At 56.3% G+C, this 23,635-nt stretch overlaps 1 protein-coding gene across 1 annotated transcript in view; it reads right to left on the reverse strand.

Annotated features, from left to right (window-relative positions):
- The window catches only part of SEC24D (SEC24 homolog D, COPII coat complex component), a 63,696-nt gene extending 40,463 nt beyond the window's left edge, over nucleotides 1-23,233 (reverse strand). The window contains exons 1-7 of the mRNA XM_054717078.1: nucleotides 23,071-23,233; nucleotides 21,007-21,164; nucleotides 11,373-11,499; nucleotides 7,430-7,575; nucleotides 6,045-6,278; nucleotides 5,633-5,760; nucleotides 1,986-2,097 (exon numbers count right to left, since the gene is read on the reverse strand). Of these exons, the coding sequence (XP_054573053.1) occupies nucleotides 1,986-2,097; nucleotides 5,633-5,760; nucleotides 6,045-6,278; nucleotides 7,430-7,575; nucleotides 11,373-11,499; nucleotides 21,007-21,124 (865 nt within the window). The 5' untranslated portion in view covers nucleotides 21,125-21,164; nucleotides 23,071-23,233. The remainder of the gene's footprint in view (nucleotides 1-1,985; nucleotides 2,098-5,632; nucleotides 5,761-6,044; nucleotides 6,279-7,429; nucleotides 7,576-11,372; nucleotides 11,500-21,006; nucleotides 21,165-23,070) is intronic.
- Between the last annotated feature and the right edge of the window lie 402 nt (nucleotides 23,234-23,635).

The raw sequence follows: 23,635 nt of genomic DNA on the forward strand, positions 1-23,635 counted from the left end.
GCGGTGGGAATGCACACCTGGCTAAGGAAGGCGCCTGCAGTTTTAAACAGTCGCAGAGGGGGCCTTAGTGAAAAGTACCAGTGAGCAAAGCCTCCGAAGAGACGCGGGGTTTCCCAGGCAGGCTCCTGGGGCAGCTGTTAGTTCTCACTTGTTACTGAGGGTGGGCGATGCTGAGGTGCAGAGGCAAGAGGAGCAAAGCTCAGTAGGCAGTAGGAAGGAGCCTGGATTCATGTGCAAGTGTGCAGGTGTGCGAGGCATGCAGGTGTGTGAGGTGTGCAGTTGTGTGAGACATGCAGGTGTGCGAGGCATGCAGGTGTGCGAGGCGTGCAGGTGTGCGAGGCGTGCAGGTGTGCGAGGCGTGCAGGTGTGCGAGTAGTGCGAGGTGTGCGAGGCGTGCAGGTGTGCGAGGCGTGCAGGTGTGCGAGACGTGCAGGTGTGCGAGGCGTGCAGGTGTGCGAGACGTGCAGGTGTGCGAGGCGTGGGAGGCATGCGAGGTGTGCAGGTGTGCAAGGCGGGCAGGTGTGCGAGGCGTGCAGGTGTATGAGGCGTGCAGGTGAGGCATACCGCTGTGCTAGGTGTGCAGGCATGGGAAGCTCCCCACAAAGCCCCTCTGCCCCAGCTGCTGCCTGGACAGCACTGAGGACAGCTCAGAGGATAGACCTGGGAGAAGGGGAGACCCCCAACTAGAACCTGGCTGGCTCCACAACTATGAGATGGCACAAAATGCGTGTTCACACAACAACATTATACTTCCAGGGCCGAGTACATGACCCATTCAAACAGCATCTCGTAGTCTAGGTGTCCGATCTTATCAGGGTGAACTTTAACTGCCATAAACAACAGGACACTATGTTCCGGGAAGATCAACCCTGCTCGAGGCTGACACGTGGACTGAGTGACAGCAGACAGGGAGCAGTCGTGACAGAGCTCAGCGCTCCTCATCCTGGCTGAAAAGAGGGAACACAGACCCAGAATCTTAAAGGAGCTGCTGTCAAGATGCGGCTGGCGGGGACGCGGCCTGCCGACATCTCCAGCCTTCAATGCCCCACGCTCTGCCCATGCCACCCTCCAGGTCCTGTGCAGCGACTAAGGTGACAAAGGAGGGCCCGGCTAATACACCCGTCGGTGAGCGTGAAGAACCCTCTGAGACTGTGATGGTGCTCTGCCCTCACCCGAAATGAGACCTCAGCTGGCAGCCCCACCTCTGTACTTGGGTGACTGACGCTGTGCTCGGGGCTCTCTGTTCTGTGTGACCTCCTCATGGTGCACCCTGCGGTGAGCACGGCGCTGCAGGGGAAACTGAGGCTTGGAGAGCTTAAGTACCAACGTGGGTCCCACGTACAGAGTGACGTGGCTGGACCACAGAGCCCTGTCCCCCTCAGGCTCTGCAGAGATGCAGACGGGTCTTCACAGAATCACCTGTAAAAGCGTTCCCATCAGTGAAGGCGCGATTGAAGGGATCAGTGCACGAGCTTAAAAATAATGCTGCGAGCCGGCCAGCATGGCTCAGTGGTTAAGCGTCAACCTATGAACCAGGACAGTGGTCGGCAAACTGCGGCTCGTGAGCCACATGCTGCTCTTTGGCCCCTTGAGTGTGGCTCTTCCACAAAATACCACAGCCTGGGCGAGTCTATTTTGAAGAAGTGGCGTTAGAAGAAGTTTAAGTTTAAAAAATTTGGCTCTCAAAAGAAATTTCAATCGTTGTACTGTTGCTATTTGGCTCTATTGACTAATGAGTTTGCTGACCACTGAACCAGGAGATCTCGGTTCGATTCCCAGTCAGGGCACATGCCCAGGTTGCAGGATCAATCCCCAGTTTGGGGCATGCAGGAGGCAGCCGATCAATGATTCTCTCATCATTTATATTTCTATCTCTCTCCTTCTCCCTTCTTTTCTGAAATCAATAAAGATATATTAAAAAATAATAATAATGCTGCTGCGAAAATTGTAAAACCTCAATCAAAACTATTGTTGCAAGTACATACCTTGATCTTGCACCACGCAGTCTGTGGTGACCAGGGGAGGGACCTGGCCTCTGGTGCTGGTGGCATACACCTGTCCTCCTCTGGCGGCTCGGTCATTCTCAATCACCTGGATCTGATCAAGAAGACAGCAAGAGCAAGTTAGTCATGTCATCTCCACGTGCCTGCCCCTCTCACTACTCACACAAACACAGGCTCATTGCAGAGCAAATTCTCCTTAGAAACTGCCACGTCGTATGTCTCGCCAATGTTGACTATGACAGCGTTAGATCAGTAGCTTCCAAATTCTATTCTTAATACTCTGAGCTCTGACCCAACCCTTCAGAGAACTTTATTTTTATTCAATTTGTTTATTGGGATATAAACATTTTTTTAAAATCTGGTAGGAAAATAAATTGAAAATAACTTTTTAAAGAAAATAATGTTTGCAATTAAAGAAAAGCCTAGAAGGCTAAAAATGAGTGTAGACGAAAGGATTTACAACATACGACCCAAACAAGCCTTCAGTTCCTCCTCAAATCCCGTTTGGCCTTCAGCACCCTCTGGCCCCCCTCCCCCTGCTCCCTGAGACGTGAGACGAACAGTGTCCCGGGTGGGGTTCCCACAGGGTACAAGTCAGAAGAGAACACAAGCCGCTTCATTTGGAAACCTCAGAAATTTCTCCAAGAAAACATTTCGTGATGAAAAACTGAGGGACAAACATTGTCTTTCTGTTGTATTTGCTTTGGGGTGACAACAATGAGCAGGAGTTGTTGTGTGGAACCAGAAGAAACAAGAGGGAACCCTAAGAATTCTTTTCCTCTCTCTTCTCCCTGCCGCCTCCTTTCTCCATGGGGATAAGCGAGAGCAGGGTCAGACAAGAGAGAGGAAAGAGGGGAAACTGGAGAAATAAGGCAAGTGTCAAACTGAAGTACGTGGCTTTGGAAGATATACAGTTTTTTATGTTCCAAAAGAAATTACTCACAATAATAAACTGTCCTCCCCCAAACTCTGAAATGGTGCCCGGCCCACCCCCCAATTCACCCCTCCAGGCTGGCTGGCGCTGACACCAGGGGTCTGAAGGCATGCCAGACACCGGTTCCGCCTGCCTGTAAGTCTACACATCCTGTCTCCCTCATTCAAATCATAGGACTGGGATTCTAATTGAATTAAAGATATAGAATATGCTCCAAACACAATTACTGTGGAACACAGAGGAGACTCAAGCTAGCATGGGCAGACACAGGAGGCAAACAGGATAACCAAAACACTAATTACATTCCGTATTTAACCACAGTTTCTATAGCTCAACAATAACCTGGTTCATTCAAAACTGGAATAGATTTTATATTATCAACATTTACTGTAATGGTTTCACCAATGAAGTGTCAAATATGACAGTGAAATAAAAATCATGTAGCCTACATATTGAACATAGATGGTTCTTAGTTTTCAAATAGATTATTTCCAGAAAGTTTGTTTTTAAATTAGCCATTTGCAATTTACAAGCACTGGCTCCAAAGACAGGATGTCATACATGGCAATTACATTTCTAAATTAATCTACATATTGGCTGGAATACTACGAAGAGAGTAAAAAATACTGTAACAGTTCCAGTAATTTAAAAAATATATATTATCGCTTTTTAAATTGACCTCGAATATATGTGCTCAGAAAGCAGGCCTAGAGATGAGACTTATTACCAGAAATTCCAACAGTGGCTCTGAGTGTGACTTGTGCTTCAAGGGCTTTGACTCGGTGACAGTGACTCCTGACAAAGCCAAGCCACCAGCACGTGGAGACGCTGCCGCCCTCCCGAAGAGGAGCCCCGGGAACCGCTCTCACACGATCTGCCGTGATCGTGCTCAGGGTCACGAAAAGGACCAGGGAGGAGAGAGGCGTTCTCTGGGAAAGTGATCAGGATCGGGGGAGGGGTGTATGTGGGGGGGCACGAAGGCGTGTCTCGGGGCTGCCAAGGGCAGGGATGTGACCTGGGGAGCAGGGGCAGGAGAACTTGGGTCTGACAGGCTCCTGCAGACACAGAGGGAGAGAGGGAGTCCTGAGGAGGAGACCAGGGCCTCACTCCGGGGCTGAGGCGGGGAGCACTGGCTGACTGCTGTGCAGCAGGCACTCAGTGAACAGGATGTTATCCTTTCTTTCCAGAAGCGAGGATGTCGTTAGTAGCAAAAGCATGCTACTGTGGTGATAGGAACCTAACCACCTGGCATTGCTATTTTATTGCTTTTAGGGTACAAGTACCACCGGACTGATTTTCCTGTACGTATTTCAATGTCAGGATGAATCACAGCACATGCTGCTCTTGCTTTTGTTGTTAACGTTCACTCATTCATTCCACAAGCATGGGAATGTCTACCTACCAGCCCTGGCCCACAGGAGGCTCTGCCCGGAACCCAGGTGGGAGGGCGAGGCGGGGACATTGGGGGCACCAGGACAGGACCAGGACAGGACCAGGACCAAGAGAGTCAGCCAAAGGGCTAACCGGAAGGCGTGTGAGAAAGAGAATCGAGTGTTTTGGCCAAGGAGCTAGAAGAGGGGGTTAGAATCTGGGTTCAGGGAAAGATCTTGACCAGGACTATCCGCACTCTCGTTTACAGCCACGAGAAAGGAATCACTGAGGGAGCTGCTTCCCAAATGCCAGAGAATCACCGGAGAGCTCGCGAGAACAGATCCAGCGCCCAGAGATCTGGCTTCAGTGGGCCTGGGTGCAGCTGAGCATGGATTGCTAACAGCTCCCAGCCGACGCTGCGAGGCCGTCCTGGGGCACACGTGGGACTGGAAGCTCTACGAGCTGCTGTACCCTCACAGCCCTCTTCCTTTTCTCGCTTTGCCATAAAATAACACGCCCCCAAGGGGATGTCCCCTCACCCTGGAATCTGGAACAAGGGCAGGGGCCAAACTGCAGCTGCTGCAGCCTGCAGGCCATTTAGGTGACAGCAAATCTCTGCCGTTGTGAGCAGAGCTGGGCGCTATTTGTTACACAGAGTAACTTAGTGAACGCTGACTGATACAGTTCCTAGAGCAATCCTCCTCTTGGATGGAAAATAATTAAGTTATAGCTCTAAGTCTATATTAAATAATTTTTAAAATTTACCTTTATTGTTGAAAGTATTACATATGTCCCCTCTTTTCTTCCCCATTGACCCCCTCCATCCCACACCCGCACCACCACCCCCAGGCCTTCACTACACTATTGTCTGTGTCCATGGGTTACGCATATATGTATATAAGTTCTTTGGTTCAAAAATAATTTTGTTTTTTAATATGCGAACTGCAATATGCTTTCGCTCTCCACGGAAATCGTACTCTTATTAAAAAGGGTCCCTTAGTTATTTAAATAGTATGTGTATACAGGATACACTCCTACTACTAATGACTCATTGAACATAATAAATACTGCCAATATAATAAATACATTAGCAGATACTGCGAGTTCATAGACTATCAAAGGAAAATCTACATGGGCTGCTTCTCTCACGGACAGCCCGTGTGCCATGACCCCTCTGCCCCCACACAGGAAGGAAGCCTCCCCTGCGTGGTGAGTGTCCGCCACCGAAGGGACGGGGAGATGCCGCACCCCAGAGAGTGTCTGGGAAGGATGAGCACAGAGTGGCCCTTTGGGAGGGAGACTGAGGAGCAAGAGGGGTGCTTACGGGGCTGGGCACGGCGTCAGGATCCAGCTTCCTCTGGGGCGGGGGCGGGCCCGCCATCTGCGCAGGCCCTCCGGGGAAGCCTCCTGGGTACGCCAGCTGTGCGCCTGGCATCTGGGGGCCATAGTTGCCTGTTTGGAAAAATTTTACAAAGAAATCACTAGAAGCCAAATCTAGAGGTGGGGCCCATGGGCACAGCCCTGCTGGTCAGCCAGGCACGCTGCGCCATTCGCCTGTGCACAGGCAGGGAGCCGCGTGGGACCGTCCCGGAGCCCTTTCTTCTCAGTGGCCACACTGTTCAAAAGCCCCCTCCCTTAAAGCTGGTGACAGGGGCGCAGGAACAGGAACAAAGCTGATTTCCCAGGAAGGGTAGCCCCCGATCACCAGGCCCTGCCCTGGGCCCTGCCCGTCTTACCTTGCTGCGGGGGGTACCCACTGCCCGGGGTCTGTCCTGGGAGAGGCGGGGGCTGCAGCTGGGCACTCGGAGGCATGGGTGGTGTGCCCAGGCCGTTCTGTGCAGAGGGCGGTGGGGGCAGAACCTGGGACCCAGGCTGCAGAATGGACGGCTGCAGAGGCGGAGGAGGACCCCGGCCCGAGGGTGCGGACAGGGAGCCCGGGGGCGCCTGGCCAGGGGGGGCCATGCCCGAACCTGTGCGGGAAGACGACCAGTCAGCCCACACCGCGTCTCTCTCTGGCCCGCCAAGGACACGGCGGGCACTTTCCTGACGTGAAGCAAGAAGCACCACGAACCCCACTTCCTTCTCGGCCACAAGGGCCACCTTCACTCAGCAAGCGACACAGATGTCATCTGGGGCATCTCACACAGGACATTTTAAAGGGGAACGAGAGCATCAATCATTTCAGTGAGAAGATGAGCTGATTAAGTTTTAACTCAGCCGCATTGACTTTGTATGATATATGCCTTAATGAAGGAATGGCATCCGGTACAAAATCGAGACAGTCACACAGGAGATGGACACACGTAACCGTGGCTACGCAACAGGAGTTATTAAGGTCACCACACAGCCAGTCCGTTATTTTCATCCTGTGCTGTTCCCGAAGCAGCGGATTCAGAACCAGGTAGGCAAGGCCAGGGAGGCGGCGGGGCCGCGGACACGCCTTCCAGTCCTACTGGAATAGCTGTAAAGCCCGATCATTTCTCTTTCCTGAGTGTGTGGACTCGCGTTGCTTCACTGGAGACTTACCCATTTGGAATCAGTAAGAGATAAGAAGTATTCTGAGGGTTTTTCCACTGATAAATCTGACACTAACGCTAAGTAACGGAAACATTCTTTGAGAAGATAAAGGGCTGGCTGTGCCGTGATCAGGGCAGACAGCCCCTGGGCCCGAGCACCCAGCACCGCGGGGGACTCCGCACGGGCCCCGCTTTCTCGCCCTTCACCGCTCTGCCGCCCCGGCACCGGGGCCCTTTCCCGGGACCCAGCGCTCGGGGAACACCTCTCACTGAGGGCCCACACAGCACGAGGCTAAGCTGCCCTCATGTTTCCTAAAGGAAGCTCACCGCCCTAAGGCTTATTTGTGACCTCAGCATTTTGTGTTTTCTGTTGTGTATTGAACGTAAGGTATCGTAGGATCCTTCAACTACCTTAAAATAAATGGCAGCACGGTCAGGGGCAATTAATTACAGCCATTCACAATACAGATGAGCAATATCAAAAAGTCCGGAATGCGACTAGGGCGTGCCGCGCCAGGGCTACGTGCATTTGGAAAGAGAGAACCTCTCTCATTCACGTGCTCCGGACGCAGGCGGCCCAGGAGCGCTGCGAGGGGCACGGTTACCGTAGCTGATGTGCATGGTGTCCAGCTGGCTGCCCAGCTGGGAGACGGATGCAGCGGGCATGGCACTCGGATACGATGACTGTGTCGCGGGTGGATAAGGGGCATAGGAGGGTGTCGCGCTGTTGGCAGGTGGAGGGCCTGGAAATCTAAGAGAGAAAGAGGATGTTAAATAGACCATGGAGGTTCATAGGCACGTGACATACCACGAACACCAATAACTTATAAAATTAAATGCGCCTCTCGTGGGCACCAGGGAAATGACATGTCTGCGCTGTCTTCCATGTTCTGGAGCTGAGCTCAGGGTGAGTCATGCAGCAGCATCCTGGTGACCCCAGGGCTGAGCCTGCACACGGGACTTCCCTGACCTCTGGTGTTTCGCCCCATCCCTGACCTTCACTCACAGTTCACGTGGAAGCAGGTGAATGTGGAGGAGAGGGGCAAGGTCTGCGGGTGCCTGGCTGGGACCACAGGGGGTCCCTAGATACAGCTGTCACGAGGGGGACCATAGGACCCGAAGCCACAGAGGCAGCGGTCTCCACCCGTGGATGTGGCACTGACCGGTCCCCAGGTGTGGGGCCCGGCCGTGCACGGCGCCCCTCCCATGGGGGTGAGGAACCAAGGCTCAGGGTAGTTCCTGGTCCGGCCAGTCATGCCTGAGCCGGGAGAGCGAGCTCACCCGACCCTGGAGCCAGACCCCGCCGAGCTCCGCCCACACCAGGCCCGCCTGCCGGCGACGGCCATGGCTCACTGAGCCCAAGGAGCCGAACCGGGAAACACAGGGGCAGAACCAAAAGCTGACACCAGGGACCCACACCTTCTCTTCGCTTCAAAGCAGCTGTTCAACTTTTACATTTCTTCCGTAAAAGACGTCCGCGATGCTGGCAGTTCACAGCAGCCGACTGCCCCAGACCTTCTCCTTCCGCCGCTCCGGACGGAGAGATGGAGACTTCCTTTTCCCCTCCGGACGGACAGACGGAGACTTCCATTTCCCCTCCGGACGGACAGACGGAGACTTCCATTTCCCCTCCGGACGGACAGATGGAGACTTCCTTTTCCCCTCCGGATGGACAGAGGGAGACTTCCTTTTCCCCTCCGGACGGACAGACGGAGACTTCCTTTTCCCCTCCGGACGGACAGACGGAGACTTCCTTTTCCCCTCCGGACGGACAGACGGAGACTTCCTTTTCCCCTCCGGACGGACAGACGGAGACTTCCTTTTCCCCTCCGGACGGACAGACGGAGACCTCCTTTTCCCCTCCGGACGGACAGACGGAGACTTCCATTCCCCCTCCGGACGGACAGACGGAGACTTCCTTTTCCCCTCCGGACGGACAGGCGGAGACTTCCTTTTCCCCTCCGGACGGACAGACGGAGACTTCCATTCCCCCTCCGGACGGACAGACGGAGACTTCCTTTTCCCCTCCGGACGGACAGAGGGAGACTTCCATTTCCCCTCCAGATGGACAGACGGTTTCCCCTCCAGACGGACAGACGGAGACTTCCTTTTCCCCTCCGGACGGACAGACAGAGACGTCCATTCCCCCTCCGGACGGACAGACGGAGACTTCCATTCCCCCTCCGGACGGACAGAGGGAGACTTCCTTTTCCCCTCCGGACGGACAGAGGGAGACTTCCTTTTCCCCTCCGGACGGACAGAGGGAGACTTCCTTTTCCCCTCCAGACGGACAGACGGTTTCCCCTCCGGACGGACAGACGGAGACTTCCTTTTCCCCTCCGGACGGACAGACGGAGACTTCCTTTTCCCCTCGGACGGACAGACGGAGACTTCCTTTTCCCCTCCGGACGGACAGACGGAGACTTCCTTTTCCCCTCCGGACGGACAGAGGGAGACTTCCATTTCCCCTCCGGAAGGACAGACGGAGACTTCCTTTTCCCCTCCGGACGGACAGACGGAGACCTCCTTTTCCCCTCCGGACGGACAGACGGAGACTTCCATTTCCCCTCCGGACGGACAGACGGAGACTTCCATTCCCCCTCCGGACGGACAGACGGAGACTTCCTTTTCCCCTCCGGACGGACAGACGGAGACCTCCATTTCCCCTCCGGACGGACAGACGGAGACTTCCTTTTCCCCTCCGGACGGACAGACGGAGACCTCCATTTCCCCTCCGGACGGACAGACGGAGACTTCCTTTTCCCCTCCGGACGGACAGACGGAGACCTCCATCCCGCGGTTAGAAGCAGGAGACGGGGCGGCAGCAGCGCCAGCACCACAGCCCGTAGGCTTCACCCGGAAGAGCTGCGGGGTCTGCCCTCTGACTTCTGACCCGCCCCAGACCGGTCACCTGCCAACTGCTCAGCCTCACCGTGTCCTGCCTGGCCGCTCGGCCTCGCACAGCCGCCCCTCCCACGCCCAGGCTGTCAGGACAAACACGAGCCAGGAGCCGGCGGCCTCACATTAACCGACTGAAAACTGCAGGGGGCCCTCCCCCCTGAGGACCAGGGGTCCTGTGACCTGGTGATGAAATGGCTCCACTATCTACAGGGCCCAGATTCACACGGGGGGCCCCCCGACCTTGCAGCCTGACCACCTGGGGAAGAAAGCTGAGAGACAGCAGCCTCGGGTGATGCTTGGAGAAATTCCCAGGCAAACAGTGTCTACTGGGCACAGCTTCTCACACAACCTCTCGGTGGACACACAAGCACGGGTCTCCTGCGGGGCGGGTGACAGGCTCCCTCCCGGGGACAGTCTGGAGGGGCTGCAGGCGGGGAGCACCCCCCTCCCGGCGGCCCGGGCTTCCCCCCTGTGCTGCTTTCCCTCCCGCCTGGACGGCAAATCCACGCTCTCCCCTGGGCCGCCTCTGATTTAATTTTTAAATATTTATCAAGCACCTGCAGGCACTGCGCTCAGTTCCGTGAAGGAACTGAGAGACGAGGGGGTTTACAATTGTATTGGGGATACGGGCCATTGACAACTGAGAAGTGAGAGATGAATACAAAACTGAAATAAGATGCCTGTAACCAAACAGTAGAACGCCTGGTGCTGACACAGTAACTTCTATGTATTTCTAACATGTACTGAGCTATAGGCAGCGAGACATGAGCGAGCAAGGACCATGGGCAGGTGCAGGTCAGCAGGGTGGAAAGCCCTGGGAGCCTAGCAAGGGAGAAGCACTTGCGGGTGGGACCCCGCCCCCCCCCCCCCGCCCCCAGGGTGACCTTTCCTCCCTAGCATATTGCTGCTCATTCGGTTTGGACCCCTGACCTTTCCTCCTTCGAGACAACAGCGAGGCCTCAGTTGTATGTCAGCTCCAGGCCCAGAGAAGCAATAAAACCAGCCACGCTGACCTCAGGACCAGCCGCATTGGATAATGACCCCTGCCCTGGTGCGGCCCGTCAATCAGTGGAGACCACACCCTGAAAGCTGCTCAATATTCTACTGACACTTTCTCCTGGGACCTCCCCTAAAATCTCCACCCGCCCCTAAGCCCTCAGGACAGAGGGCCCAGTCTGGCATTCCCTCCCGGAGCAGGCCCCTGCCTTTCCCTTCCCCCCACTCCCAACACCCAGGCAACTGCCCTTAGCTCTCACTCCCCCGCTCCAAGGGCCCTGCCTTTACCTCCACAACGTGCTTCCTCAGCCCGTTTCTTCCAGGAGCTTCTCCCCCTCTGCCATTGACCCAGGAAATGTCTCCTACAGGCTGGGTCTCGCTCTGAGTTCTTTCCCAGCAGAAACCGGGCACCGAGGCTGCAGCCCCAGGTCTGGGCGGCACCTGGTGGGTTCCCGCCGCCTACCACAGTGCTGAGCTGTCCCTCCTGGCTTTCTAAGAGCTCTGTGTCCCGGGGCACTCGGCCAGTAGATGCTTTCGAGGATGAGGCCAGACCAGGAGGTCAAACTTTCAGTGGATAAACACGTGGGTTTGGAAGGACCTGAGACAGTGTTCGTGGACTAGACAAACGAGGCTGGAATCCGTCCCACTCACCTCTGGGGAGGACGACCCTGGGCATGAGCTCCGTTCTGGCCAAACTGATGTGGTCCAGGAGGCGGGGGGCCCGGAGGCAGCACCCCGCCAGGCGCAGCCCCCATGGGCCCTGCTGGCTTCATCGCACCTGCAAGGGAAGGGCGTGGATTCAGAGGAGGCCGGACGTGCGGAGACTGGACGCAAAGACCTCAGTGGGAGGGAAGGAACGCGTTAGGACCAGTTGTCTGTGAACCATCACAGGCCTATCAGTGTCACTTGACCGTGGCCATGACAGAGAGCAGAAAAGAAAGGAAGCGTGTTCACACTGAACAGGACTAACGCAGGAGCAGCCTCCGCGTCTGGGAGTGGTGCCCTCACAGAACACGCTGCCTTTCACACAAAGCTCTGGCACATGGAAGGTGCCAACTGGTCAGCAGAGAATCAGTCTGGAAAAAACGGTACAAGCATGAAGCATCCTGACTCCCACTGTGAAAAGAGCCCCAAGAGGCCAGCGTGTGGCTACAGCATGAGAAAGGCGGGGAGGAGCACAGCCTGCGGCTCAGGCATCGCTCGGGACCTCAGACCTGGTGGCAACCGCTGAGGGCCCGACTGCTCAGGGCCCAGTCACTCACATATGACGCTAGGTGCTCGGGGCCCCAGTCACTCACATATGACGCTAGGTGCTCGGGGCCCCAGTCACTCACATATGACGCTAGGTGCTCGGGGCCACAGTCACTCACATATGACGCTAGGTGCTCGGGGCCTCAGTCACTCACATATGACACTAGGTGCTCGGGGCCTCAGTCACTCACATATGACGCTAGGTGCTCGGGGCCTCAGTCACTCACATATGACGCTAGGTGCTTGGGGCCTCAGTCACTCACATATGACGCTAGGTGCTCGGGGCCTCAGTCACTCACATATGACGCTAGGTGCTCGGGGCCTCAGTCACTCACATATGACGCTAGGTGCTCGGGGCCTCAGTCACTCACATATGACGCTAGGTGCTCGGGGCCTCAGTCACTCACATATGACGCTAGGTGCTCGGGGCCTCAGTACTCACATATGACGCTAGGTGCTCGGGGACTCAGTCACTCACATATGACGCTAGGTGCTCAGGGCCCAGTCACTCACATATGACGCTAGGTGCTCGGGGCCTCAGTCACTCACATATGACGCTAGGTGCTCGGGGCCTCAGTCACTCACATATGACGCTAAGTGCTCGGGGCCTCAGTACTCACATATGACGCTAGGTGCTCAGGGACTCAGTCACTCACATATGACGCTAGGTGCTCGGGGCCTCAGTCACTCACATATGACGCTAGGTGCTCAGGCCGGGACTGATTTTCATTTACAAGCCGCTCTTCTCCACGCGGTCTTTAAAGGTTTCTCTTAGACCTGTCCTCAGACACTGTCCTCTTTTCTGCTCTGGAAGTGGTGGCACAGGAGAGAAGCCAGGGGCTGGCTAGCAGATGGTGGGCTGCGCAAGAATTTGTCTTTGAGGACTCGGTTTGCCCTCTTACTCTAAAGCACCTGGGACACCCCCTTACCGCGCCTCCCCCCCCCCCCCCCCCCCCGCGTTTTGAAAGGACCGAAAGAGAAAGTGTATGTCTGTGCTCTGCACTCCGCCTGCGTGTTTTGGCCACAGCCCGCTCAGCTCCTGTAGGCCCGCCCTGCCCTCCGGCACGGCCCTCAGCGGCCTCCAAGCGGCCCCGCCTGCAAATGCCCTCAGGATGGTGTTGCACACTCAGCATCACCTTCCTCTGTGTCCCTCTAGGAAGTTTAGTCCCCAGACCCTGCAGTCGCCCAGAAGAGTTTCTGACAAAGCATCATAGCACATTCGTGCGCATGCGTTCCGATGCTGGGGTAATCTAGAATGAAACACTGCGGGGGAGGGGCAGTGTTCCTGAACAATACCCACGTTTACAAGTTTCTCCGCTAAAACAGGATTCCTCAAACTGAAGAAAAAGTTCATATTAACTTTACAGTCAGCTTTATTTAGCAGTTTTTCATATACCGAGAATAAAACCAAGTACATGATTCTTATAACAACATGCATTGTTATATGAAGTTCTAAACCCCAAGCCCAGCTCATGAGAATGACATGAGGCTTACAGGCACAGGGGGTCTGAGTTCCCCAGCACCAAACAGCAGTGGCCCTGAGCAGACACCGTACCCCTCAAAGCCCGGTCCCACCACCACCAGGGCGATACTGCCCCGTCTGAGGGCAGTTCTGAGGGCGTCTGGAACAAGGCCTGGGTACAAGGTAACCCCCAGCAAATTCCAGGCCTTCTCCCCTGGCCACGCCCTGCCCTCCTTTTTTCAAGAATTTATATTCTAACAACACGTATGCACACTTGCATTTTCATTTTAAAACACTCTTTTGGACAAAAGCAGAAAATTCACGACACTAAAATAGTAACTAATACATGCATTACAAGAAACCAAAGATAGTCTCATGTCTTAAATAAGGAAGGAAGCAGCAATTTCATCAACACCCCTCACACACGTTTTGATGAAGAATCAAAACCAGTTCTCGGAGTTACTCATGTTGGGGTGCTCCTGTGTGGATGCGCTATGCACGTTAATCAACTTTTGTTTCTAAAAACGAAACCATAACAAAAACCAAAACAAGGCGCACCCCGCCCTGGAATCCGGGCACCCCCATCCTGAATCCGCTAGCCTCAAGGACAAAATGTATATGTATATGTAGAAAAGAATATTTCCTAGACAAGATTTTAAGAGCAACTTGTTCTAGTAAAACTCCACAGTAAAATTTGCATATATGTAAATGAAGCTAGACAGAAAAAATGATATTCAAGAGTAAATTCAAGCTGTAAAAGGAGTAACTTAAAATTTTCTTCCACTTATATGTTCTGAAAATGAGGCTGCTATTTACAGGATAAGCTGGAAATTTTCTGCTATTTACAGGATAAGCTGGAAATTTTTATTCAAATGCAGAAACTAGTCACCGTCAGTGTAAAAGGAGTTGCTTTTACCCGAGGCATGCGTTACAAGGTTGATGGGCATCTCTCTCTCTCCCAATTTTTTTTTGGGAGGCAACCAAAATTTTTGGTGGCCTTGTTTCCACAGGGCTCCCTACGACACTGGTCAAAGGAAAGAAAAAGCAGGGAACAGCTTCAGAAGGGCTTTAATGCTTCTAGTCAGAGATTGGCAGTGAGGGAGAAACAGGAAAGCTTCTTAATACTTCTGTAATATACTTATACTTATACGCATGGTTCATGGATAGGGCCAGGTTAGTGAAGACCTAAAGGGAGGGAGAGGGGAGGGGTGTAAAAGGGGGGGGGGGCAGTAAGTGGGAGATATATGTGATGCTATCAACAATAAAAAAAACACAGTTCTCTCTCCGAAAGCAGACCTGTGCTGTACCCCAATCTCACTAAGACGTCCTTTCCCCTTTATTTTGGAAATGGCCTCCACAGCAGCGCTCACACTCGCCCCTGGTCAGCGCACACTCTGTGCCTCAGGACTGAGCTAGCAGGGAGTGGTCTCCTGCACAGACAGGAAGTTCAGAGGAAGGACTGAGGGAACTCAAGATTGAGGGGGGTTTTCTTAGGGTAGAGACAGAGAGGGGATCCCAGGCAGAACAGAGCTGGGGCAAGGCGGGAGAGCACGGACATGGGACGGCAGGGGCTCCCCGTGCAGAGGGAAGAGCCACGCAGAGGTTGTCTTGTTGGCTGGGGTCAGACTGCAAAGTCCTGCCTGCCATCTGGACTTTATCCTCGGGCAAAGGGAGGGAGGGTCAGCGTTATCTACAAAGGCCCAGTCTCCCTGGCCAGTTGCTAGCATTGAAAAGCGATGGAGATGAAGAGCAAGCAGGTTCTTTATGGAGCAGTGTGAGAATTTTAAAAGGAAAGGAAAACCAGACCATGGGAAAGAACTACAGATGCGTGTGCCAAAAGGCAATGTCAAAACCACGAACCGCCTTCCATACAGAGGCAGGTATGGCAGACTGGCGCACTCACTGCCGATTCCTCCTCCTCTCTGGCTCGCCTCTCGGGACGGTCCTGAGCAGGAGAGTCTCCATTTCCTAGACTCCTGACAAACTGTGCTGCCATAGGTTCCAAACTCAGCGAAGCCACACAGCTAGGGGGCCCTGGCCAGGCAGGGGTGGGCTTCTGGGGAGAGGCAGTGGGGCCCTGGCCAGGCAGGAGTATGGTTCTGGGGGAGAGAGGCAGTGGGCCCTGGCCAGGCAGGAGTATGGTTCTGGGGGAGAGAGGCAGGGGGCCCTGGCCCAGGTAGGGGTGGGCTTCTGGGGAGAGGCAGTGGCTGCTGATGGACTAGCCCGGTGGGGGTGCCTGGCCTGGCTCATTGGCTCCCTCTAATATTCTCTAAGCATCCTAATGCCAGTTAACAAATCCCTTTTGTGAGAGTGGTTTGTTATCAGCAAAGAAACCTGACCAAAATATCACAGAAACGCGTGCCTTGGATTTGGCCCTGGATCTGACAAACTAAAGCCACAGTTAAAAACCGCTGTGGGAAACGTGTCTCTAGAATACACAAAGATAAGCCCCCGAGGCAGGCAGATTCAGACTCGGAATGACCGCTGCACCCAGGCCCTGTGCGGTGGCGTCCCCACCGGAGCCCGCTCTTCCTCAGGCCTCCCCACCCAGCCCCAGCCTACCCCAGGACGCCCACATTCTGCCTCTCAGCTGCCAGACCAGTGGTCCCCAACCAGGGTGGCACGGTCGGCAAGTCCAGGGTTTTGGGTTGCCACCGCGGGGGGGGGGGGGGGTGAGTGGCGGGCGAGCACCAGTGTCAGTTGGGCAGGCGTCAGGGACGCTGCTGAACGTCCTACACAGCACAGCGCACACGGCGCGGCCTCCCATGGCAAAGAACCGGGGCCCCCAACCCTGAGGGTGCGAAAGCCGGCTCCTGAAAGTGGTGCCCTAGCCGCCGCCTCCTCCTCCTCCTCCCCCTCCCGTGGAGAGGAACTCTTCCTGAACTGCACATGGACCTGACCCTGCCAGCTTAGAATGCTTCCGGTCCCACTGCCCTTAAAATAAACGACACCAAGTCTTCAGATGGCCCCACTTCCCCTGCAGGCCCCTCTCACCGCTCCACTCGACACCCCGCCACACCCTCCGCTGCTCCTCTAACGTGCCACCCACAGGCCTCCCCACCGGCCAACTCTCATCTTCCAGAACATTCCCTCCAGGTTCCCTTCAGCCCTAAGTCTTGGTTGGGTGCCCTGCCTTGTGCTTCCGCCCCTCCCCTCCCGGGTGACAGTGCTCCCTGCACGGTCGCTGTGCGCCCCGAATGCCTGTCCACCGGTGAGCGCACCGGCTGAGAGCAGGTGCTGTCTTCATCGCAACATCGCCCAGCACACTGCACTCAGCAAGCCTGCTCCACTGGGCCGAGCACTGGCACTCCCCGAGGCACAGGCGGAAGCACGCGTGCGAGGAAGCACACCAAGGCCGCACTCCAGGTCTACGGGAGAAAGGTGCTCCAAGAAGCCACAACGCCTGCCTGTGTCTGCGAAAGCCAACAACAGCATCACCGGGAGAGAAGGCACGGGAGGCCCGGAGACAGGGATCTGCGGTTACTGAGCACAAAGAAAGGCGGGCCAATTCAGTACAGCCCTAAACCATCCGCCGAGTCCTCCGACAGGGGTCCGGGCAGAGCCCGCAGCTTGGTGTCCCCCTGAGGACTGAGTCCGGAGAGCGGTGAAGCAGGAAGGATTTGACCCACAGAGACGACTTACACTTTGGGAACCGGGTGCTTGGCTGATGAGCGCAGCCGCTGGCCACTCACCGCTCACGGAACGGCCGCTCACCGAGCGCGCCCCCTGCGCCGGGCTGTCTGTCACCACCAGCACAGACGGCAGGCCGGCCCAGGTGTCAGGAACCACGGGAGTGGCAGCGGATTCATAAGTAAGCCTGAGGAAGGGCTGTGGGCAGAAACGCCTGCAGGCACCCTCCAGACCGGTTGAAGGACATGGGGGAGGCCCTGCTGGGATAAGGCGGGGCCTGGACTGGCTTCCTGGGAGAGTGGAGTGCAAGTCAGGGCACAAGTGCAAACCAGCCTCCCAGTGACGGAGAGCCCGGTGCCCTATGGTGACAGTGACGGTGTGGGTGGGCAGGTGAGCTGGAAAGAGAAAAGGGTGAATGAAGGCCCGGGGAGCTCACACTCTAATCGGGACAACGGGAAGCCAAAAGGTTTGAGGCCCACGGAGTCAGAACTGGATTTGGAATGAAGCCCTGCAGCCCAGGCCGGCGGGGCTGGGATGGCAGTGCTGGGAGAGATGGGGGCTGTGAGACCATTTTAGTAGCCAGGTGAGGGACGACGGCTGCGCAGGAAGATGGCAGGAGGACAGAGAGGAGGGAGCAGGTGGGAAAGATGCTGACAATTATCCAGAAGACTTCGGGGACCCATGGGGCTGGAGAAGGTAAGGGGAGAGTCAATAGTGAAAGTTTCTAACTGGAAAGAATGGAAGATGCTGCCCATGAGTGAGATCCAGAACGCCAGGAAGAACGGCTTTTGTAAGAGTCGTGGGTTGTTTGGACAGGAGGAGTGTGAAGTGCCTGCGGCAACAGTGAGCCCTGAAAGACGGTGCGGAGCGCAGGGAGAACTGGGAGCCGAGGACAGATCTGAGGACAGCTCTTCACAGGGACAAGGCAGTGCAGGGGACCCCACTGCAGGAGGAAAGGGGGAGCTGGGACAAGGAAGGAGAAGCAGCAACTGTAACAGCCATGTAGAAGGGGCTCCTTAGAAAGATGTGGCCAGAAAGCCACCCAGAAGAGTCACAAAGGACATGTCCCGGAAACCACGCGAGGGCTGTGAGGGAACAAACGTGATAAACGGTCAGATTCGCCAGTGGACAGGACGGTGTCTGCTGTATCCCGGAACCGGAGGCCGCCGATGGCCTGGAGGGAGAAGGGACCGTGGATGAGGCCCAGGCTACGGCGTGGGGAGGACGCGGAGCCACGGGGGGCGGAGAGGTAAGGGTGAGCGTCCCTGAGTGAAGTGAGCACTTGGGAAAAGGCTGCGGAGAGAGGAGAGAGGGGTGGGAACGCTGAGTGTCACACGTAGTGTGCACCAGGGTATGGATCCTGGCCACACCGCCAGCTGTGTGACCCTGGACCAGTCACAGTATACCGGACACTGTTTTCTTAACCGCCAAACATCTACGGCACAGCTCTGAGTGGACATTCAATAAGATAATGCACATGAAGCTTTTGGGGCCAGCTTTTGATACTTAGTGAGCACTCAGAAAAGAGCAACTTATATAATTATCCTGATGCACAAACCTGAGGGAAATGAACCACCAGACAGAGAAACTTGAGAAAGACGGCTAATGGTTCCTAAGGGACCCAGAGAGACAGGCTGTAGCTGTTTGGGAGGATGGGTCTGGATAAGACAACGGTGCCTCATCGCAGGCTTTTCAAAATGAGCGGTGGACTGAACCACAAGGGGCTGTCCGCAGGAAGGTCAGTCTCGGAGCACCGTCCACAGCAAACGCCCTGTGGCTGCTGCCAGGGGCCTCCGTGCTGAGCTCCTCGCCCTCGCCGCCGCCACCGCCACCGCACTCCGTACCCGCTCCCCGGCTACCCGCACTCCGTCCCCGCTACCCGCACTAAGTACCTACCCGCACTCCGTCCCTGCTACCCGCACTCCGTCCCTGCTACCCGCACTAAGTACCTACCCGCACTCCGTCCCTGCTACCCGCACTAAGTACCTACCCGCACTCCGTCCCTGCTACCCACACTAAGTATCTACCCGCACTCCGTCCCTGCTACCCGCACTAAGTACCTATCCGCACTCCGTCCCTGCTACCCGCACTCTGTACCTATCCACACTCCGTCCCTGCTACCCGCACTCTGTACCTATCCACACTCCGTCCCTGCTACCCGCACTCTGTACCTATCCGCACTCCGTCCCCGCTACCCGCACTCTGTACCTATCCGCACTCCGTCCCCGCTACCCGCACTCTGTACCTACCCGCACTCCGTCCCTGCTACCCGCACTAAGTACCTATCCGCACTCCGTCCCCGCTACCCGCACTCTGTACCTACCCGCACTCCGTCCCTGCTACCCGCACTCTGTACCTACCCACACTCCGTCCCTGCTACCCGCACTCTGTACCTACCCGCACTCCGTCCCTGCTACCCACACTAAGTATCTACCCGCACTCCGTCCCTGCTACCCGCACTAAGTACCTACCCACACTCCGTCCCTGCTACCCGCACTAAGTACCTATCCGCACTCCGTCCCTGCTACCCGCACTCTGTACCTATCCACACTCCGTCCCCACTACCCGCACTAAGTACCTACCCGCACTCCGTCCCTGCTACCCGCACTCTGTACCTACCCGCACTCCGTCCCTGCTACCCGCACTCTGTACCTACCCACACTCCGTCCCTGCTACCCGCACTCTGTACCTACCCGCACTCCGTCCCTGCTACCCACACTAAGTATCTACCCGCACTCCGTCCCTGCTACCCGCACTAAGTACCTACCCGCACTCCGTCCCTGCTACCCGCACTAAATACCTATCCGCACTCCGTCCCTGCTACCCGCACTCTGTACCTATCCGCACTCCATCCCTGCTACCCGCACTCTGTACCTATCCACACTCCGTCCCCACTACCCGCACTCTGTACCTATCCGCACTCCGTCCCTGCTACCCGCACTAAGTACCTATCCGCACTCGGTCCCTTCTACCCGCACTAAGTACCTACCCGCACTCGGTCCCTGCTACCCGCACTAAGTACCTATCCGCACTCGGTACCTTCTACCCGCACTCTGTACCTACCCGCACTCTGTACCTACCCGCACTCTGTACCTACCCGCACTAAGTACCTATCCGCACTCCGTCCCTGCTATCCCTGTGCCCTGCACGTCTGAGCCAGGCCTCCTGAGCCCCAGAGACTCACTGTTTAACACAAACACAGCCCACTCCCACCAAGCGTTCGAAATGAATTGCTCAGCATTCTCTCCGAAGCCGAGAGAACTGTCTTACACAAATATTTCCAAGGAATGTGGGCCCATCAGCCCTGAAACAAGCTAGTATTCGCCTCGCTCCTGACTCTGGAACCTGGTCTCACAGCAGCCCCTTGACAAAGGGAGGGCCTCGTGGTGTTCACTGGCACCAGGGCTATGGGAGTCCCACTCTGTTACTCCTTTCCCCCCCACTTTTGCCCCGAAAGCCAAGATTCCCTGCTGGGTATCATATTCCGAAGCAACCAATATTGTTCAATAATAATTTCAAGGCCATGTTTACCTTGTTGTTATCATTGAGTAATCTTCAGTGTGCAGATCTAATGATACTTTCCCAAAATCAAAACTGATTTTATAATATTATTGCCAAACCCACTTTAGCCTATGGATACAGATATTGTTTTTTATTGAGTGTTTCCAATAACATCATACCACTGATTAAAAGCAAGAGCCAGTCTAAAATAAACACTCAGGAAGCTTCTTTGTTTCCATCTGAATTTAAAAACCAAACTTGCTGTATTCCATGCAGCAGCCACGCTGAGGATGCAGGCTCCTTCGACAGCCTTTCCCAGGTGACCCTGCAATCTCAAGCACTGCCTCACACGCTGGCCATCCCAGACTCCCCCGGCCGCTCTTTGAGGAGATCGCATGCGGCCGACCGACCGTGGCATACAGGCCAGGCCTGTGACTTTACCTGGCGGAGCCCCTGCGTGAGAGGGGTCCCCGTAGTGGCCGTAGAGCGGTGGAGAAAGGCCCATCCCAGACTGCGACTGAGAGTAGGGGGGTGTCGCCACGTAGCCTTGTTGACTCATTGTGAAAATACCGACCAGGAGGCAGCTCTACAAGCGAACCCTGCAACAGAAGGGAAAACGCTGTCACCGAGGAGCGGAGTGGCTCGATGCTATTAAAAGGGAAGCAGTTAACTTTCTCTGGTTCGAGGGCAGGTGCAGTCATCAGGTACAGCGGACATCTTGGACACCATCTCACACCATTCTCCCCTGAAAAGCTCTAACCACAGCTCCACAGAGCTCGGGAGCTCACTTCTGAAGTCCTGGGCAAATGCCCAGGCATGAAATCCCAACAGCTGCCCACCGCCTTTTCACCGGAAGGCCAAAATGTTTCACAGACAGTGCCGTACGTGTACCTGCTATTTCTGTGCCTTTGGTTCCTGGGGCCCAGGGCAGCGCAGAGAACACCACGGGCCAGAATCGGCGCCAGTCAACGGACCGACCAGCACAACTGCCCGTCTGAAACCAGCTGTCCTATCGCTTGTGCTTTTAGTGCCATCCTAATTAGTCATTTTAACCAGGCCGTCAGGACAGGGAGAAATCAATAGTCCAACGAACACAGCACAAGATAAAGAGTCGATCATGGACTTATGAGTCATACGTGGACCAAGCCAGGTGGCAGCCGACAACCATGTGAGAGTCGTCAGTAGTTTCTCGGGCAAAGATGACAGACTCTCTGATTTAAATGTCACACCTCTAGGAACATATGCACATGTATTTCAGGAACTAAGGAAAAAGTGCAATTTCATATGTGTTTAGGCAGGCACCACACACACACAGAGTCGCAAATACAAAATATCCCTCTTGATTCTACTCAGAAACCAACATCAAGTTGTTGAATGTTTCCACTCTTCCAGGTTTCACAAAATAAGAGGCATTTTATGGAATTGAGTGTTCTTAACAATGTTTACAGACAGAGAAAGCTCTGGATGCTGGCAACAGGTGGGCTTTCTCTGGAAACGGGCCAGGGCTTGGCTGTGTGTCTCGGAGTAAGAGAAGGAGCCTCTCTGGGCTCGGTGCCCTCTCCTTCCAGCGGTGAGAGGCTGGCTCCTCATCCAGTGCAGGATACTCGTCCTTCTGCTATTCCACCACGATGCCTTTTAAAGGAAAGGATGAAGGGTGACACCTCCTCAGACTCGCACTGGATCTATGTTCAGGAGATGGCAACTTCCTTTGGTTTCGTTTTCACCTTAAACTATAAGTTTCCAGAATTAAAGCAACCGCATAGAAATATCCTAAAGTCCCCGTTCCTGTCCGAGGCCGGGAGGGGAGGTGAGAGGAGAGGAGAGGAGGGGAGGCGCGGAGCAAAGGCCTGCCCATCACTGTCCCCCCCAATGCCCCCCCCTGCCCCGCCGCAGAGGGAGACGTGGCAGCGGCCATGGCTCCGACCCGGCTGGGGGAGCCCGCGGGCCTCCCTCGCGCCCCACCGCTGTGACGGGGGAGGGGGTGTCCCTGTCCCCGAGCTGCCCCGGAGGCGTCGCTTCCTCGCGCACCGGCCGCCACGTCAAACTTCCTCAGCCCGAGTCACAGGAGCTGAGTCAGCTCCCGGACAGGCCGGGCGCCACCTGGCAGGCGGCGGGCATCCGACCCCCGACGGCTCGGCCCAGGTGCCCTGGTGCGGACTCCGCGCGGTCTGCACAACCCGTCCCCGTGGGCCTGTCCCGAGCCCGCGGACGTCTCCGCGGTGCCTCTTCCCAACACCCCGCCCCAAGAGGGGGCTCCAGTGCATCCGGAGCCCAAACCGCTGGCAGTGCCCACGGGGTGGGGTGGGGGTCTGCCGCAGACCCGGCACCAGTTCGGCGCCCGGGCTCGGTGGGCGGGAGGCGCCCTCGCCCACCGCAGCCGGTCCCGAACCGCACGGCCGCGCCGGGAGCCAGAGGGAGGGGTCCCGCGCCCGCCAGGCCGCCCCGCGCCCACTCCCGCTGCGCCCACCCGGCTGTGCGGGGGGCGCCCGCCCGGCCCCGCGCTACCTGCCGCCGCCGGCTCCGCGCCTGCTGCCCGCGCCCGCTGTCCCGGCTCCGGCTCCCGCTCCCGTGCCGCGCCTTCCCGGGCGGGTTCCTCGCAGGCTCGCGGCGCGCGGACTTCAGCCCGGCTGGCAACTGCCACGTCAAAACTCCCGGCCGCGCTCCCGGCGCCCGCAGCCCGGCCGCGCCCCCGCCGCCGGCGCACGCGCGCAGCCGCCGAGGGGGCGGAGCAGGGCCGGGCAGGGGCGGGGCGTGGGCGGGACAGGGGGCGCGGCCGGGCCTGGAGTGGGCGGGGCCGGATCTGGAGGGGCGGGGCCTGGGCGGGGCGGGCCGGCCACCCGGCCGGTCGGGGCTTTGGCCACAGGTCCTCCTTTTTTCTCCTTTCGCCTTTCCTGTCTGGTTTGTTCGCTTCCGTCCGACAGGTCAAAGCTTTTCAACCCTGTGGCTAAATCAGCGCGGCATTTTCTTCGTGGAGCCCGCGGGAAGGAAGGAGTGCGTGCTGAGGGTTCATTCACTCTTTCACTCCAGCCTGTGGGTTCATTCATTCACTCATTACGCGTTTCTAGAGTCA

Source organism: Eptesicus fuscus, chromosome 6 (assembly GCF_027574615.1).
Source record: "Eptesicus fuscus isolate TK198812 chromosome 6, DD_ASM_mEF_20220401, whole genome shotgun sequence".
Lineage (NCBI taxonomy): Eukaryota > Metazoa > Chordata > Mammalia > Chiroptera > Vespertilionidae > Eptesicus > Eptesicus fuscus.